Below are 17,748 nucleotides of genomic sequence, written 5' to 3'. Positions count from 1 at the left end.
TCAATAACAAGAAAATTTGCAAAAAAAAAGTATTTCCAGCAATTTAAAGTATTTCCTAATGCTTTATTGATAAATAACTTCAAATATGCAGTGGTGGCTATGAATGTAAACCAGGATAGCCTTATTACTCTCTTTTAAAAAATACGTTATTTTAAGAAAAAGAGATGCTAGATTGCCTTGGGAATATATGCTTTTAACAGRTCAGAAATGATTATGCCTTCTTGTGACTGAAATTTCAAGAAATATGAAGAGCCTGTCAGCAGCTACAAATCTCAGGCAGGAATAAAAGCAGTGATTCTTCAACTCAGCAGTGGGGAAGATGACTAGTTCAAAATTAATGGAACCCATGTTAAAATAAAAGCATGTTTCAGGGAAAAGCAGTCTTTCCTGAAAGCAGTGAGCTTATGGATGGAAGTGAGCATCATGGCAGGACTCAGCAGTTCCCCAGTTTGTCAAAGCTCTCTGACAGCAAACTGTATTTATTCTGCTGCCCTTCATCTGGTGCTCACTGACCTAGAGCATTAGAATACAAGCAGTGCCCTCTTCATGGACAGGATCAGAAAKAAATGTTGTCACAAGTATGGATGGTCACATTTCCATGTGGGAACAGTTCTCCCTAACTGGTGTGCCAGAGGGCAGGTGTCTGAGCTCAGCAACCTCTCTGCACCATCACAGCCCCTGGGTGAGTTAGATCACTGTGATCTCACCAACAGCTTGAAGAGGGCTTTATAACCTGACACTGTGYAGAGTTAAMRGARRAMATGAATCAGARAGGGAATCACTTGTAGCCACTCAAWAGAAACACTTCTTYTRAGAAGTAAGCCTGACTTTATAAAAAACCCCTGTGACATTTCAGGTCTAGGAAAAACCCTTTTGTCAATACAAGTATTAGCACATTATAAGACACATTTTTCTCGGGGGGGGATAAGTATGAAAGTTAAACTACTTAAATCCAGCCTACTAGTTCAATACTTATATGACTTGGTAAACTAGGAGAAAACTGGAAACTTTGACTACAGTTAGGCAAACATAATGCTGTAAGGATTATTCTCACTCCTCTGTGACTGATGGTGTTGACAAGTGAAAATGTGTGGAGTTAATGCTTCCAAAATGGATGATAATAGTAAGCATGGTACTGTTCCTTTTCCCTGCTCTGTTCTCAGACTTMATCTCTCTCGGTGGTGCTAATTCCTGTTTCTGCCTCCAAAGCATTGAGGACACCTTATTTCCCATGTTCTTTTCTCTCTGACTGACAGTGTGTTTTTATATTAATTTTTATGTGCAGACTCTTCAGGTCCCAGTCAGGTTCCAGCACAGAAGGACACTGCTGTCAGAAGGGAGTGCAGCAGAGTTACTCAACAGCCCAAACCCAGGGACTGCCTTTCACAGGGCTGGGTGGTTAAAGATTTAAACGTGGTCAGTCATTTCCTCATGCATCTTTCCTGTTGCCAAGCATAACCAGTTTTAAGGGGAAAAAGTTTAGATAAGGTACACCTATAAAAATGTGAGGGTACTGTGGAAAAGAAGTCTGTCAGTGAAGACCAGGCTAGTAATGAGAAGTGKCTCTAGCAGTCAGTTGCTGTTGGAATCATAGCAGTAATTGCTGTTTTCTGGGGAAATAATTTCAGCTGAAAACAAACCTAGTAATGCCTGCAGAAATCACTCTTATTGATTTTTCTTTTTGTTAGCTGTTTTCAAAAGTTTGAGAACTTAGAGAAGGAATATTGCCTCAAGGATTTGACTCTTGCTGGGATTCTTGGGATTGGTGACATCTCCTGAGCCTATGTGAAGCCTGTAAGGCKTTGCCAAACACTGGCTGTTTTCATTAAGTTGCTGCTGGTGGCAAAGTGAGAGTGATTATCTCTTGAAATGAATATTCTGTACATGTGTTCTCTATAATTTATTCTGAGCTGCCTTTTCTCAGTAAAAATAATAATTTGAAGTTTGGAGGGAAAGTTACTGTGGGTTGAATTCCATGAATCTACCAGATATTGCACAGGTTCCAAAGGGAGGATGGGCTGTGCAGCAGGGCACAGGAAGCAAAATCAAGAGTTTGTTAGGCCTGGTTTGCCACCAAAGCAATCGCTCGCTTCCTGAATTGCATCCTGGAAATTGAACACAAAGTTGCTTTGGATTGCATGTCAACAATTGTGGCCAAATCTTTYTGAGAGATGAAATGAAAATGCTGTGGGGTTGTTTTTAAGCTTGAGTGCCTGTCAAGGCTTCGTGTCTTTCCAAATCCCCCAATTAAAGGATGGTAACWTAGACAGAGTTTTGAGGAGGGATGGAAAGTTGTGCATACATTTGTCCCTGGTGTTTTTTACTGGAAAAGGTGCTTGAAAGATAAGCCAATGTTGTAAAAGTTATGTAGCACTGCAAGTAGGGTACCTGGAGATAAGGTACCCCTTCAGTTATATCTTATCATTWCAGTTTGAATTCCATTCAAAACTGGATTCCAAGTGCTATTATTTTTTAATTAAAAAAAGAYGACTATAAACTTATAAAACAAAGAAAACAAATAGGATAACATTTCCAACTCTGGTTGGAAAACGTTATTAAAAATAATCAGTCCTGTCAGTGCATGTTACCTACAACTGTCTGTAAAAACCTCAAGTGAGAACATAATCCATCTTGTATTAGAAATTAGTAATGAGCTGTACTAGAAGGAGAGCATGTACTGAAGTTTTGAGTCTTGGGAAGAGTATTTATTATTAGATAGCTGCAGCTGTCAAATTGGTTAATGAAAATATACCAGCCATAAGTACAGATTGTGTACCATGGGCAATGGTGCCAGGTCCTAATAATTTTCCTGGGGTAACAAACACAATGGCTTTGCTAATTTAGAGAAAAGCTGCTACCACAGCTCCTTGAAACAAACCATATTCTTTGAGCTGCAGCTTTTGGCATTTGGAAATCAGTGAAAAGATCCAGTTATATAATCTAGGTGGACAAAAGGAAATCCTATTTTGGCACACAGTTACATGTGTTTGCTGAAAGGAAACTAGAACATTATTTTCCAAGGGTAGGCATTGTGTATAAGGTTAACACACACAAAAAGAAGTTGATTTGGTCCTCTTACAATTTATTTCCAAGTATTTTTTTAAAATCAGTCATGCATAAACTTAATTTTAGTCAAAGTTAATAAGTATGCATTTCTTTGGTATAATAAAATTATATTGCCCCAGAACTCAGTTTTATTAAATGTAAATGATGGCATTTGTGTTTACCACATGATAAGACTTCAAAATTTAAAGATATTTACTYTAGTCCTGATGTCCTAATCTAAGCAGAGTCAGAAATGCTGATAGATGAATGATGGGAAGGAATTTCCTTTACCTAGCTGTACAACATRGGCCTATTTTTAAAGGCATATTCTCTTGTTTCACAACAGAGAGAAGACCCCAATGGTTCTTATTGCAACTTTGAATTCTGGTCCARCCAAAAGAAGCATTCATTGAAAATGTTTTAAACATAAAATATTGCTTCTATTTTTTTTTAAGGATATAGTAAATTCAGCACTTGGAAAAGGCATGTGTAGATTGGATTTATCTAAAAAATGTATAAAGTAATTCCCACATGCCAGCTAACTAGAGCAGGTTTTTGACCCTACTATGCTCAGCCTGTGTGACAGCATTAAGGAATCTCTTTGTTCAGAGGTATTTGCCTTGTCTATCATCACAATATTACAGTTCTTATTATCTGGCAGTATTTCTTTGGTACTCATTCATATTTCAGGTGTTTTTTCTTGTGGTGCCACTATTCCAGCCCTCACTTGGGGCAGTGCTTGCAACAGGCAAGGCTCAGCCTGGCTACCATGGTCTACCTGTGAGAGGTCTGAGACAGGCAATGGAATAATAATAACAGCTACTTACTGACGTCAGATTCCCAAAGGACTGTGGTTCTGGAAAATGTTTGGGGCTTTGTCATTCCCAGACGGTTGTGAGCTGCACTGTGGTCAGAAGAAAGCAAAACTTCKGGGATTTAAGTGTCAGGAACAAAGGACAAAAAGGGATACCCCGTCAGCCTAGCACTTGCTGGCTGACATGCTGTTTATTTATRCTGTATACCTCAGCTAAGTGAGTCATGCCTTTAAATAAGAATAAACAGAACTGACAAATGACAGATGTGAGGTTCTCACCAGAGTTATTTTTTCTCCTAAACAGTCAACAAAACAGTGTCTGAGAGAGAAGTTAACAGCTCTTTCCAAGCATTCTGAGAACATTTGAGAAGATGAGCAGCTACCTTAAGCTGGGAAACCAATGTGGCTCAGGAGCAGCTGAAACAGGGACCACTTTCTCCTGAATAATTTCTTAGGTATCTGGTTGCCTCTGGTGTTTCAGGCTTTCAGCTTGTGCCTKTAACAATATTTTCAGTAAACCRTATTAAACTGGAAGAGTTCCAATCTAGGGTTGTGTGAGATCTTGAGAGATGGCAAGAAAAAATGTGTTACAAGTTTTCTGCAGTGATCTTCTGTAGAAGATCACATGATGAGATGGGGTAATCCCTGGAGTTACCAACATTTTATAAAGCTAAGAAAAGATGGATATGCCTTTCTCAGATRACATCTCAAAATCTGACAGATGGTTCTCTGAAGGTCTCTGATTTTATCGAATATTAAATGCCAAGTGTCTGGAAAATACACTCTTTGTTTTTACATGGAAATAATAAGAAAAGATCCTCAATGAAACTTTTTGGCAAAGGCAAAAAGGTAAGAATAAATAATGAGGACTGCTATAAAGCAATGTGGCTTAAAGCAACAGGAAGCAATCATGTTYTCATACATGAATTTCCTTTCCTTTAGCATTCATACTGAATTGGTTCGCAAAGAACAGCTGAGCTGCACTGAATGATAACTTCTGTGGTAAGCTGATTTGCAGGGAAGCCAAGTCTACAGGATCAATTCATAACAGTTCACTTTGACAGCGATCAAAAACCTCCATTACCAATTCCTCAGTCACTGACTTTGCTCATCCAGTGGTTTTCTTTCTTTACAACATTGCTGCTTAATTAGCAATTCCAAAAATTCTAGATTATGTTTAAAAAATGTAATTACTTCACATGCYATTTTTGGTAGAAAATGTATTTAGGCAAAACTCTCTAAGCTGCTGGGTTTTTATTCAAATGCAGTAACTTAAAAAAGTCTCTTTCCATTGTGCATTGAAATAGCTTGACTGTTATTAACTTGAGGATGTGGAAGTCAGAGAAATTAGAAAAKACTTTTTTCCTGAACACAGGTGAAGTTCAGCCATGTTATTGAAAATCAGTGGTAACTGAAAATTCAGTTTCCGTGTCCAGTAACGACTTGCTTTTCCCTCTCCYCTCTATCCCACATTTTCTCATCCCTCCATGTCCCACCAGCTCAAACTGAAGCAGATTGCCGCCATTTGTGAATGTAACTCATAAACACACCCTCAGGCAGAGGGCTTGAGCTTCCAGACAGGAAGTCAGCTGGAGCCTGCACCAGAGAAAAGATTTCTACAGGCAATCCTGCTTTTCCTTCAGTCTTCCTCAAGCCTTKGTTTGTCTGGTTACTGTGTGTTCCTGGTTTGTTTTTCCCTAGCAGATCAGAAGCYGTTTCACAGCAATGGCACCAGCACAGTGTCAGCCATCACACAGCTCAAGCTCCATTTWTTGTGCCAGGGGCTCAGACTGAAGCAGCAGCTGATGTCAGGTAGGCTGGGGCAGTGACACAAAGGGACAGTTCACAGTTGGMCTTAGTTGTGCCTTCAAAGCTTTTCTTTTATACATTTAATGACCCTTGTAGATTTGGGAAGATTTTTACTTTTCTGTGGGTAACAGTGAAGGTAGGRCAATTTCCAAAGCTTGTCAAGCGTTGTCAGCCTGGAACCTGAAGTTAGTAATGAACAAAAATCTGAGTCATCAAGACTTGACAGCTTGCTGGAGTTGGGAATGGCAAGGTATGATATTTACTAATGACCGTATCTGGTTTTTGGTCTGGGTCAAATAATTATTTTTTTTCTTTCATGGCATTTAATATTTCAACACAATGACTTAACAATAGCCTAGAAAACTAAACGCTGCTTCTCTTCTCAGAATTGTGGGTTTAATGTTTTATGCTGTAGTCTGCTTGAAAATAGAAAACATAATCAGGCAAATTAATTTGGTTTGGGTTTTTTGTTTGTTYGTTTTAAGAAACAGCCATGCTCCACCACCTTCTGTCACTCTCTGTTATTTTCTTAGACTTCTATTCTCTCTCGCCTTTAATCGTGTATATCCAAGTTGAGGAGTTTTGGACATGGGAAAATGTGATCCTATTAACCATCCTTCTCCATGCCTTYTCCAGCTTGGCAGAAATGTGTTTAAACTGAGAACAATCAGAACTGCATCTCACATTCAACATACTGGCCTATGCATTAGTCAAGTTTTGTAAAAATGTTGACTTTTCCTGAATCTTAAACTAAAACGTTTTTTCACACGTGTGTGTGTTCCAGATGAGTTTTTCAGCATGCCAGGGTGGGAAATGTGGCATGGTGTTAGGAGCAGGAGGAGCTGTTTAGATGGAAACTCTCTTCCCCCATGCCAAGGCAATGTCTAGTAGCACACAYTTAGGCAAGAGCTGATGAAAAGAAGCAATTAATTTCTCACAGTGGGGGAGCTGTAGTTTGGTGGRAAAAGCACCAAGTGCCAAGCCTGGTTTTGTTTATGGAATAACCTTTAGCAAATCATCTCTCTCTATACCTCAGCTTCACCCTTTGAGAGCATTTTACTGCTCTCCCTTGTCACGTATTTGAATGCCAATTGATGACAGACTCTGTCAGGTAGCTGTGCCAGGTTGCATTCCAGAGGCACTGCAAGCACTTGCCACTAAGTGTTGTCATTTTTTTCTGTCCTTTGTAATATAAGGAAGAGTTCCCTGAGATAACCTGTCTTTGTGCACTGATGTTATACCTGGGACTGTAGCCAGTAGGTTGTTCTGGATATGGGAGAAATGGGAAACCTCATGTATTTGCCTATTTCAACTAAATAAAACTGACCCAGTAAAGGACTGGAATGGTCTCCTGTCATGGAGACACAGTCAAAACACTCCTTGAAAAAATGTGGTATTCTTTGCCATTAATTCCTTAATAGGCTGAATATTTACTGAACTTTTTTCCATAAAAAATGATCTAGAAGTTCATGGTGAGCAGTACACAATGTAGCTATAGCTATGAAATATGAAATGGCAAAGATTTGAATCATAGCTCTATTTTTCTTGTCTCTGTTACATTCAGGAAAGAACTACTCAGATTTATTTCCTGGTGTTCACTTTGTAAACCACTCACATTCATACAAAACAAAGACCGCAGCAGCCCTGAATACATTTCTGTAATGGGAAAATAAATTGTGCCATAAATGCTTACTGATACTGACACTGTTTAAAGATCAGATTGTTCCACTGCACTTCAGTTAATTTAAGATTCCCAAGATTTTTTACTCAATTTAATTCTTAATGCTTTTTCTTACTTCTGTGACCTTTTTTATCCTTRGATTACTCTGAAAAAGTTGTTGCCTCTGCAAATAACTCTTCTCTTATGGGCAGTTTAGGTACCCACAAAAGTTTCCTGTTGTTTAATACTTCCCCAGTGCAAAAAATTGTCCAAAATTCTGGTTCTTGGTGGTTGMACCTACCTAGGAGAGCTTTTTGTTATTTCAGTCTTAGACTGAAATTCTGTAAAGAGCAATGAAAATCCTACATGTCTTCTTCTATTTRATTATGATATTTGATTATTCAATTAATGAATGTTTTTCTTTTGTAACTAGTTTCACTTTATACCTGTTATTCAAAAGCAAGGTATAACCTAGTGTTACAGTGGTGTTTGAAAAGGGAGATTAACTATGTTTTTTGCCCATAGGGACTGTGAGAGTGAGATTCCATCTCTTCCACTCCTGTTCCCCTCAGTCTTCTGCTTGCCAATGCTTTTGCCAGCCCCTTGACTACCTCGTTAATCTGCTGTGACTGTGTGACAAATTGTACCTATTCCCACTGTAAACCTTATGTGACATGTGACGCTTGATTCATGAGATGCATTAACTGAAAGTAAATTACCCAACCTGTCCCARAAGTCATCACCATCATCTTGAGCCAAGTGGGAAACAACTCCCAAACCTTCAAAAGCACAAAATTTAATTGCTTCTGTATGCTGTTGATCCTGGCATTTTTAATATGCTTTCAGTTAAATGTCCTAAAACAATTTACTCATAAAAACTACACCCTGATATCTGCCTGTACCTTGAAGTCTGTTTGGACATCCATCCCCTTCCTTAAATGTTATTTTTGGGGGCAGCAGGTGGTAACAGCAACAGAAGCAGCAGCAGTGCACTAGCACAAGCCTCTTGCTGTGTAGCACATGATGCCACCCTTTCTAGCTGACGTTATGCAAAACATTAGAAAGGAAGAAGGATGATTTAATATTCTAATTGAAAGAAAGGAATTGCTCATTCGGAGCAAGCTGATCTAATTTAGAATAATAAGGGTTATGTGGAATTAATCACACCTAACTAAATCTTGGCACAATAGCATCGTAGCAGGGTCACCAGTCACAATAGTATTAAAGAATGTTTAAATGATACCCAGTTTACAGCCAAAGTGCCTCATTAGCACTCACATGAGCTCCAATTGCCTGTGCTGGGCCATATTAAGGGGCCTGGAATTTGTCCCTCCTCAAATACTGTGTGGATCGTTTGAAGTAGAGTGGTGCACAGGGTATTTCATGAACTGATTTTTTTTTCAAGCCTTTATGAAATATTGTGATTATCTTTTAATTAGAAAAGTGCTGCCAATCACACCAAGCATGCAGGGGATAGAATGTTCTTGGATGGAATAAAACCTCTGGAGTTTAGAGGGACAAATCTAGCTGCTGCTCAAATCATGGCAAAGYAGCAAACTCCCAAATCAGAAAGGGTAGGATTAGCCATTTCCTGAGAGTTTTCTAAGTGGTGGTGTTTTTCACTAGTTCATGTTAAGTCATCAGATGGTTTTTGAAAATCTTTAGTAGAAGTGTGATTGTTTTAATTACCTTCTCAGAGAAAGTGCAGGTTAATCACAGTAGGAAGACTCTTACATGAAAACAAGTCTGAGTGCCTAATTCTGATTTCATCAAAAAGGGTATGAAATATTTTATCTCCTGGTGGGCAGCCTTCATCTCATTCTATTTGCTCTATTTTTTTTTTGAGAGAAAGCTGTTTTTTAAAAGGGAATTAGGAGGAGAAGCAATACTACYAAATTTTAGTTATTTCTGTTATAGCCTATATTGCCAAGGTTTCTTATTCTTTTCATCAGCCTTTTCCCCATGTAATTTCTCAGCAACACTCTCTTGCATTTGATTTTTTTTTTCCTTTGTTAATCCATTACAGCTTGTAAAAGGATTTTTAAAGGGTTGCAAATACTTACCTTACATAGAAAAAATCATTACATTGAAGTCAAGATGCTATCTTCTGTTTACCTGCTACTGGTCCAACAGGAGTTGTGATTTTTATTTACCTAAGACAAGAGTAAAAAGAGAGTTAATCAATTGTTTTGCTCCAGAGTAGGGTATATGCAGCCTTTAAAGCTTGTAAAATGTTGGAATTTATATTAACTATTTTCCAGCGTCTTTTCAGAAAGCAAAAGCTATTCTTTGAGATGCAGCAGCTATAAAGCATGAAATACACTATCCTAAAGCAAAATATGGATCATTGCCATGACCTCTGAGCAGTGAGCTGTCCTGAACTCTGCTGCAGWTCTCAAGCTCTTTTGGTGAACTTTTCAAAAGATTGTTGGTGAATCAGTGAGTTTTCACTTCGCCAGAAGGTAGGATTYGGGTATCTTGCTCACAGAAGTTTGATGAGCTCATTTCACCTTATAAAGTGCATTTTCTAACAAGAGTTTCTCTTTCAGAAATAATTGAGGGTAATTTCTATAACTGAATACCTGACATATAGAACTGCAGCATTATATTCTTTAGAAAAGAACTTTCCCTGAGGTGTAATTTGATACATGRAAATGAAAGACTGAAATTTTGTCACACAGTCATTATAGGTTAAAACAGCTTAAATCTCTACGATATGAAATTAATTATTATAAATAGAAACATTTAAAATTATTGAGAGCATTACTATATGATAAACCTCATATCACAGTATGTTAATAGTAATACACCATGTCACAATGGCAACTTAAATTCAAAATGCTAATGACAGTCCTTGTAAGTGCTTTTTTCCAAAATGGTGCTGCTTCCTTTTTCAATCCCTGTAACACCATATTTTGTGTGTCCCTGTGGAGGCTTAGATCCAAAGATCCCCTCAGTTTTAAGCAGACATCTAGAACTGAATCAGTTGCATTGTGCTAAGTAGTTCTCTACTTGAGAAGCAAAAGATTCAGGACACTGCAGTACAGACATTTAACACCACATTTTGCAAATGACAAAGCTGGGTACTAGTATCAATAGAAAGGAAGAAAATGAGAGTTGGACTAGCAGAAAATGAAATTACTATTATATTTTATTTCTTGAATGGAAATGAGTGTCTGCTCTTAGATGGAGAATTAATTCTGGAGCAAGATAAATAGAATGCTAACAGCTAAAAGCTGTGCAAGGTAATGGGCCTTTTACAATTAGATAAGGCTTCAGGTGACAGTCAACCAAAGTCTTCAAAACTACTACAAAAATGGTACTTAAAGTTCCAGGAAAAGCAAGAGTTATTCAGACTTTCCAATATATTTGGAGCTGAAAGATTTTAGCTGGAAGAAAACAGTTGCTCTTGCAAACCTTTCTCTGTAGGTGTAAAAGAGGTTTCTAGGAAGTTTAGAACAGAATTTTGGGCATAAGTCATGTGGAAATCACTGAAAGAAATGAAAATTGCTCGAGGGTTACAAGGAGTGAGGATATTTGCATCATGGGGCTGTTGGCATTGTCTCTGGATGCTCTGAGAACAGAAATAGATTTGTGGATGGCCAGAGTGAACACTGCTTGTTGAGGGATTTGTGACTATTCCTAACAATAGGGACTGGGCCAGGGTTTATGCTTGATATTGAATCAGAAGATGAGGAAATTTAATTCCACATCTAGGCAAAWTGTGGCAGTTGATAGCTGGTAGCAAAGAAGAGCTGGTTATTTGTGTATGTGAATAAAAGAGAATGCCAATTGGAATTGTCAGTGGGAAAGATTTAGTGAATTTATAATGGCTGAACTGCTCAGCACAAGCASAAAGATGGAACTTAAAAACCTAATCAATATATGGCTTAGTATTTTGGCATGTGTATCAAATGCTACTTGCAWATCATCACCATTTAATATTTTTAAATTAAACATACTCCTCAAAAAAGCTCCAAATTCCCACAAGTTAAATATTATATATAGCGTATAATGTTTTTTCAGTTGTGGAACTGTTGACCACATTCTTTTTTTACTTCATTTGCATGAGAAAAGGAAAGAGGGGAGAAAAGGAAGGAAAACAGAAAAAAAACAAGTACATTAAATTATTTCCTTTGAGCATTTTGCTGCCGGAGCTTATTTGAGTAAGTTCTAGTCCACCACAGACTTTGTTAAACAGAGTATTCATTTGCAGGAGGAAAAAAAACCCAGGAAGGAGCCCAATGGAATGTTGTCAGAAGCTGGAGTACAAGTGGAGGAAAGTGTCACATGCATCAGGAACTATGAGAAATGTGATTCTTTTGAGGGAAGAGAACAATTTCTCAAGGTGATTTTAAAAGGCTCTTGCTCAGTGAGCCTGTTTCCACGCTAGCTGTACAATTTGAGGGGCTAGCAYCCAGTGCAGAGGGTAGAAAATGTAAATCAAATCATGTCTGAATAGCCTGAGAAACAAAGTCTTGGTCTGGGTGAGTAAGAGCTGTGCTGGGGTGGGTGGCTACTTTTTCTCTAAGACATCARATTAGTCAGTGTGTTAATTCTTCATGAGTGTCACAGTGGCATGGTCCCATGGGCAATTGTTGGAATACGTGCAGCCTTGTAAGGCTTGGCTTTCCAAACTTCACCAAAGACTAGTTCATGCATGCAGTTGTTTAATCACTGTACCAAGCATGGCCAGCAGGCTGTACAGGGATGTAAGGTTTGTGTCCCCCACCTGTACATTAATATCACTGACAGATGGGGCTGGGTTATAAAGCTCAGCGGGGATCACTAAATCTAGAGGTGTAGAGACACAAGGCTTCACAAGAATAAAGATTACCAGGCAGCAGTGTTTATCAGCAGAGCCACACCGTCGGAGACAAAGTGTTTTGGAGTTAAGCCAATGTGCTAAGTTAACGTAATTCATTTTCTGTTCAGCCACTCCAACATACTTTGCAACTGTGTGTTTTAGGGATTGAGAATTCTCTTCATAAATACTGTTTTGGGGAAGCTGCCTGTCTTCACAAGTGATRGAAAGTAAAGCATGCATGAAGATGAGATAAAAGCCAAAAAGAAGTAYACACTGGTAAGACCAACTTTGAGCTGTATCCTTAGATACTAAGTAAGATTCTGGCTCAATTAGTGTCTAGTTTTCCCTTTTCCAAGATAAGTTATGCTTTGTTTGTCTAAGTGTATAAAAGCRTGTAAGTCTGCAGTTGAAGTTTTAGCCTCACTGCTCTCTCCAAACATGTTCTGATCCTTGTCTCAGAGGCTGCTTTGACAATTTTAAAGCCACGTTATTTCTGACTTAAGCTAAAATTACCTAATGATAATGATAAACTTTTCCATTGCTTYAAAGAATCATCCCAAAATTTGTACTGATCTGGATTAGAGGGTAGTTCATCCCCAACATATCTACCAAAGGATCCAAGGCTAATAAGGTTTACTAATCATTAATTGCAGTGGCTGTTTAAAAGTTGATAACGTGGATCTGAATTATCTCTTCCACAGTCTTTTGTCATGTTGAGGGACTGAAAGAGGAGGAGGAAAGTGATTCTTTTGTTAGTAGTTTTGCCATCTCTTTTGCCTGAACTAGACWGTATGAGTAGAGATTTGGAAAGAAAAAAATAGGTTTTAAAATCTCTGTTTTAGGATTACAGTAAGTATGTGCTTTGTCAGTGTTCCAAATGTGTGCTGTTCACAGTTTTTGCGAACTTCATGCTCAGTTGTCAAAACTTAMGAAAAACTGTGAATGCACGTAGTTTGTTGTCACCCCTTTTTTCACAGCTGCCAGACGTGGATCTTTTTRCATGCTATAAAAAAGAAAACAGTGCAATTACAGCTTTTTTCCTCTTTGTAAGAGGAAAGGTTATAAACTGACTAAAAGGATTTTTCAGTCTGCAGAAAATTCACTGTCTCTTTTGAACAAGAGGGAAGTGTCATATGTATAAATCACATAGGCAAAAAAAATAGCATATGGTGGGAGGAAGAAATGAGTGGTTTTGTCAGAGTGCAACAGTCTGGTACAACATATATTTCACAACTTTTCGTGCTTATCAGTCTTGTCAGTTTGTGACCACAGAATATACAATTCAATACTTCTCAAGCCAAGAATTACTTAAGATTTGATCTGTGTTCAAATTGCAATTTTTTTCCACTGGGATTCTAGATACAGAAGTAAAATATTTCTAGCCACTTAATTAGTAGGAGGCTTAATTTTTTTCAGTTGAGAATAATGAGAAATGCGTGGTTTTCATATAATCAGTTATTTACTAGAATATTTGGGTTTTTTTCAAACCCTGCTTTATATTTGTAAATGCATCCGTTTCATAAATAATTGTCAAAGGAACAAAAAAGGGCCTTGTAATTTATTATTATAAAGCCATGTACAGGCTACTGATAGCCCTTTTTTTTCACTACGCAGTACAGCTTCTCAAAATTTAGAGCAAAGATTAATTGGTTATTGCAAAGATTCTGTAAGGGCATGACCCATGTCCTGTTGATGCAAAAMCATCAGAACTTCAAAGGAGCCTGAAGTGCATTTGGAAGTTGATGATAAGAATTAAGARAAATCATCATTAATACTGAAAACAGTCATATAGGACAAAGAAAAGTGTGTGTATGTATGTATTTTGGTGAGCAAGGCTGCAGGGAAGTTGCTCAAATCTTTGAAGTAACAATGTCAATGAAAGAAAAGTAATCTCTTTGGTTTGGCAAGGTAGTTTGATACCTTTTTGGTTAGGAGCACATCCTCTCTTTCCAGTTCCAGTAAAACATGTTTACATGGCTGGTCATTTCATTGATGAGCTGGGTGACAGTGGGGAGAATCAGGGCAGCCCCACATGGCTTTACTTTGTGATTGCTGGAGCAGCTGTGGGTTGGAGTATAAGGCAGAACATGAAGGGCTGCCCTGAAAAGTAAACATTTTTCACTACCTGGCAATTATTTGTAGCCCAGGGAAGCAGAGAAGTCATTTCAGTAATTTCAGCAGGTTTGAGGTGAGGTCATCTTCTGTAATTCAACCCTTTTTACTCCAAATACAATTTCATTCAGGTCAAGGAGCTGGGCAATACAGTTACTAGTGATTTGCCCTACAACCTGTTTGACATCCCTGCTCTTGTTGTTTCAGCTAAGAGGATGGATAATGCTCACAGAAAATGAAAGTTTCTGTAAATCCTACATTGATTTTCTCCATGTTGGTAAGTATAAACAAGAAAACTTACCTGTAAAATTACCTCCATTGTGCCTTTCTTTGCATGCAAAATCCCAGCTAAATCTGCACTAGATGCAGTGGCAMACTTCCATAGCCTGCAGCTTCAAGATTTGTTTATATTATGTAGAATAGCCATTCAGATGTTGTTCATTTTTAATGCTGTTTGATTACTAGTAATGAGCAATTGTAGTAATAAAATAAGGACATATGAAAAAACAAATGTCCATGCTAACCATAAACCCAGACTATATTTGCAGTGTTTAGGTGTGAGCTCATTCCCATTTATTTGTTCCTRATACACTTGGATGCTTTTTACAACRAACAACACAACRCTGCAGTCCACAATGGCAGACCAGCCTCCAGGTTTGGCCCTTTATCTATAATAAGAATGAGATCTACTGAAATGCATCTGGCTTGTTTGTTAATAGAAGAGCTCCTAAATGASGTTTCTGTTACCAGCACAAAGTGGAGAGGGAAGAGGGAAAAGGTACAGGAAAAGATCTATGAACATAGTACATGAAGGTGGCTTAAGGCTATTCCTGGTGTAGTTAATAGATAGTCCAAGGAAAGGTGCTGGGAAAATTGACCTCAAAAGAAATCTGTCTATGAGATATGGAGCATAAGCTCAGCAGGATCATTATGGGACTAAAAGACCAAGCTTTTCTAGCCAACAAGGCAGGCCTAAGATAATTCGAAAGGGGCTGTGAGGATTTAAGTTAGTCTAATGAGAATTTGCCTTCCAGAACAAGGCTTAGAAAGCCTGTCAGAGAGGAGCTTGATGACATTGGTCTCAAGTGGAAAACACATAGCAATACTGCACCAAAGAAAAGTGMTATCTTCTTTCACCATAGGATAATAAAGACAGTCTTTGCCACGGAACTACATCTTAAGAGAGGGTTCTCAGCATKTAGAGGTCTGAACCTGTGCAGGTTAGTGCAGGTGCTGGAACTTCTCTCCATTGATTTYCTCTTAACAGAAATATTTTTTTCAAAAAAGACACAAAATACCTTTTGTCTCGCTGAGCATATTTATTTTGCTGGAAATAACCTGGTGGTGAACTCTTCCTTCTCTGACTTTCCTTGGCAAGCCAGAAACTCTAAAAATAGAGAACCTTTGCTAGACTTTTCTTTATCCTTTTCTAGACTTCCCTTGTACAGGTAAAGTTACGTACCCCAGGCACGGAGCATCCATTCTATGCAAAATCTAATTTTGCAGCATTCTCCCTGGTGATGAGGTTTCCCTATGAAACATTTATCTCTGTGGGGGTGAGAAGSATTGCCAGAACAGGTTTCTATATTGTTATTGTCTTCTCTGGATCCTTTTTGGTATTTCTTATGTGACTGATTAAAGCAAGTTGTTGCTATTCAATATATTATTGCACAGTACAAAGAGAATATTACTGTGCTAGTGAGAAAGCTGTACCGGGCAATTTAAATCAGGCTGGAAGAGAAATCAACACATATTTTCAACTTCACCCCTCTGTTARACCTGAACTGTCATTATTATTCATATTTAAACTGCATTGGCATTATTTTGCAGCCGGTTAGCTGAATGCATCTTAGTAGCCTACATGACTTTACCTGAGTAGCCTTGCCAGCCACGTTGTGTGGGATGGGATTCTGTCATGTCTCCTCTGGCATGAGTGGTTGTACTTCTGGGAAATGYGTCTTCAGGAGCCTCCTGGCATCTCGGTGAGTTCAGTGGCCAAGGTTTGGAAAATCACTTTTCCCTTTTGAGCTTTAGGGAGGGCCTGTAGTGAGTGGCATTGGCACAAAGGGGGCTGGGGGGGTGTGGCAGATAGAATCCCTGCGCTGCCGTGTTTGGGCTGGGCATGGACCAGCAGCAGCCTGACCTGCTGTGGGTGCCATGAGCCTCCCCTCAGGCAGCATCCATGTACTCACAGCACCATSTCTTTCTCTTCCCCTCAGCCTGATCCGAACGTGAGGAGAGCTTGGGTTGGTAGTTTCAGCTCCCGCCTCGGGCATTTGGGAGCTGCGCTGGGGAAACACCTGTGAGTGCGGGGCAGTGCTGTGAAGCAGCATTGTGAGGGGCTGGGGGGGGGGGGGGGGGGGGGGGGGGGGGGGGGGGGGGGGGGGGGGGGGTGGGGGGGAAAGTGGGGAGTGGGGGCCGGTGGGAGGGGGCGTGCGCAGCACAATGAGGGGTGTATGAGGACCTGTGAGGGGGGCAGCTGTGAGGGGTCCCAGCGCTGTGAGGGACAGTTGTGAGCAAGTCCCAGAGTCGCAGCGCAATGAAAGGGGTCACAGCGCTGTGAGGGGATCCCAACGCAATGAAGGGGTCCCAGCGCTCTGAGGGAGTCCCCGGGCAATGAAAGGGGTCCCAGCGCTGTGAGGGGCAGCGATCTGAGGGGGACCCCGCGCGCCCCTTCCACGCCTCGCGCCCGTCCCGCTCCACGGCGCGAGGGGCCGGAACGGGCGCGCGCCCGGCGCTGATTGGCTGCCGCCCCCCATGCCCGCCGTGCCCGCGAGCGGCGCCGCCGCTCCAAGTTTGTGTCCGGGCGGAGCCGCCGCCGCCCGCGGCTATTCCCGGTTCTTCTGCGCGCTCTCTCCTTCAGCGCCGCGGGGTCCGGYCCGGCCGAGCGCCCGTGAGGCGGTGGTCCGGCCATGGCGGGACGCGGGCGGCGGCGCTGAGACTATTGCGGGGAGGTGTCGGTCCCTGAACGGGCACCATGCGGTCCCTGAACATCACCCCGGAGCAGTTCGCGCAGCTCCTGCGGGACAACAACGTGACGCGGGAGCAGTTCATAGCTCTCTACGGGCTGCAGCCGCTGGTGTACATCCCGGAGCTGCCGGGGCGCACTAAGGTGGCCTTCGTCCTGATCTGCGTCCTCATCTTCGCCCTGGCGCTCTTCGGTAACTGCCTGGTACTCTACGTGGTGACCCGCAGCAAAGCCATGAGGACCGTCACCAACATCTTCATCTGCTCCCTGGCGCTCAGTGACCTTCTCATCGCCTTCTTCTGCGTCCCCTTCACCATGCTGCAGAACATCTTCTCCAACTGGCTCGGCGGTGGGTGCCGGGGCCGGGCCGGGCTGCAGGGAGGGAGGGGGCAGCGGGGAGTACGATGAGGGGCAGCGCCTGTGGCAGCGCCGCCGCCGCCACCTCCGTTCCCCGTCTCTGAGGGATCCTTCCCTTTCCCGCCCTGTGTGAGGGACCCTTCCCTCCCTCTGGGCGAGGGACCCTTCCCTCCCTC

The 17,748-nt window shown here is 40.8% G+C and overlaps 1 protein-coding gene across 1 annotated transcript in view; it reads left to right on the top strand.

The window, feature by feature from the left end:
* Positions 1–17,106: 17,106 nt before the first annotated feature.
* QRFPR (pyroglutamylated RFamide peptide receptor) overlaps positions 17,107–17,748 on the top strand; it is a 15,080-nt gene continuing 14,438 nt past the window's right edge. Inside the window, exon 1 of the mRNA XM_057380573.1 lies at positions 17,107–17,564. Within this exon, the coding sequence (XP_057236556.1) occupies positions 17,225–17,564 (340 nt within the window). The 5' untranslated portion in view covers positions 17,107–17,224. The remainder of the gene's footprint in view (positions 17,565–17,748) is intronic.

The sequence above is a fragment of the Malurus melanocephalus genome, unplaced genomic scaffold, assembly GCF_030028575.1.
Source record: "Malurus melanocephalus ecotype Western Australia unplaced genomic scaffold, MMel_1.1 scaffold_460, whole genome shotgun sequence".
In the NCBI taxonomy this organism is placed as follows: domain Eukaryota; kingdom Metazoa; phylum Chordata; class Aves; order Passeriformes; family Maluridae; genus Malurus; species Malurus melanocephalus.
Note: the sequence above shows the minus strand (reverse complement) of the source record. Positions and strands in the feature narration are given on the sequence as shown.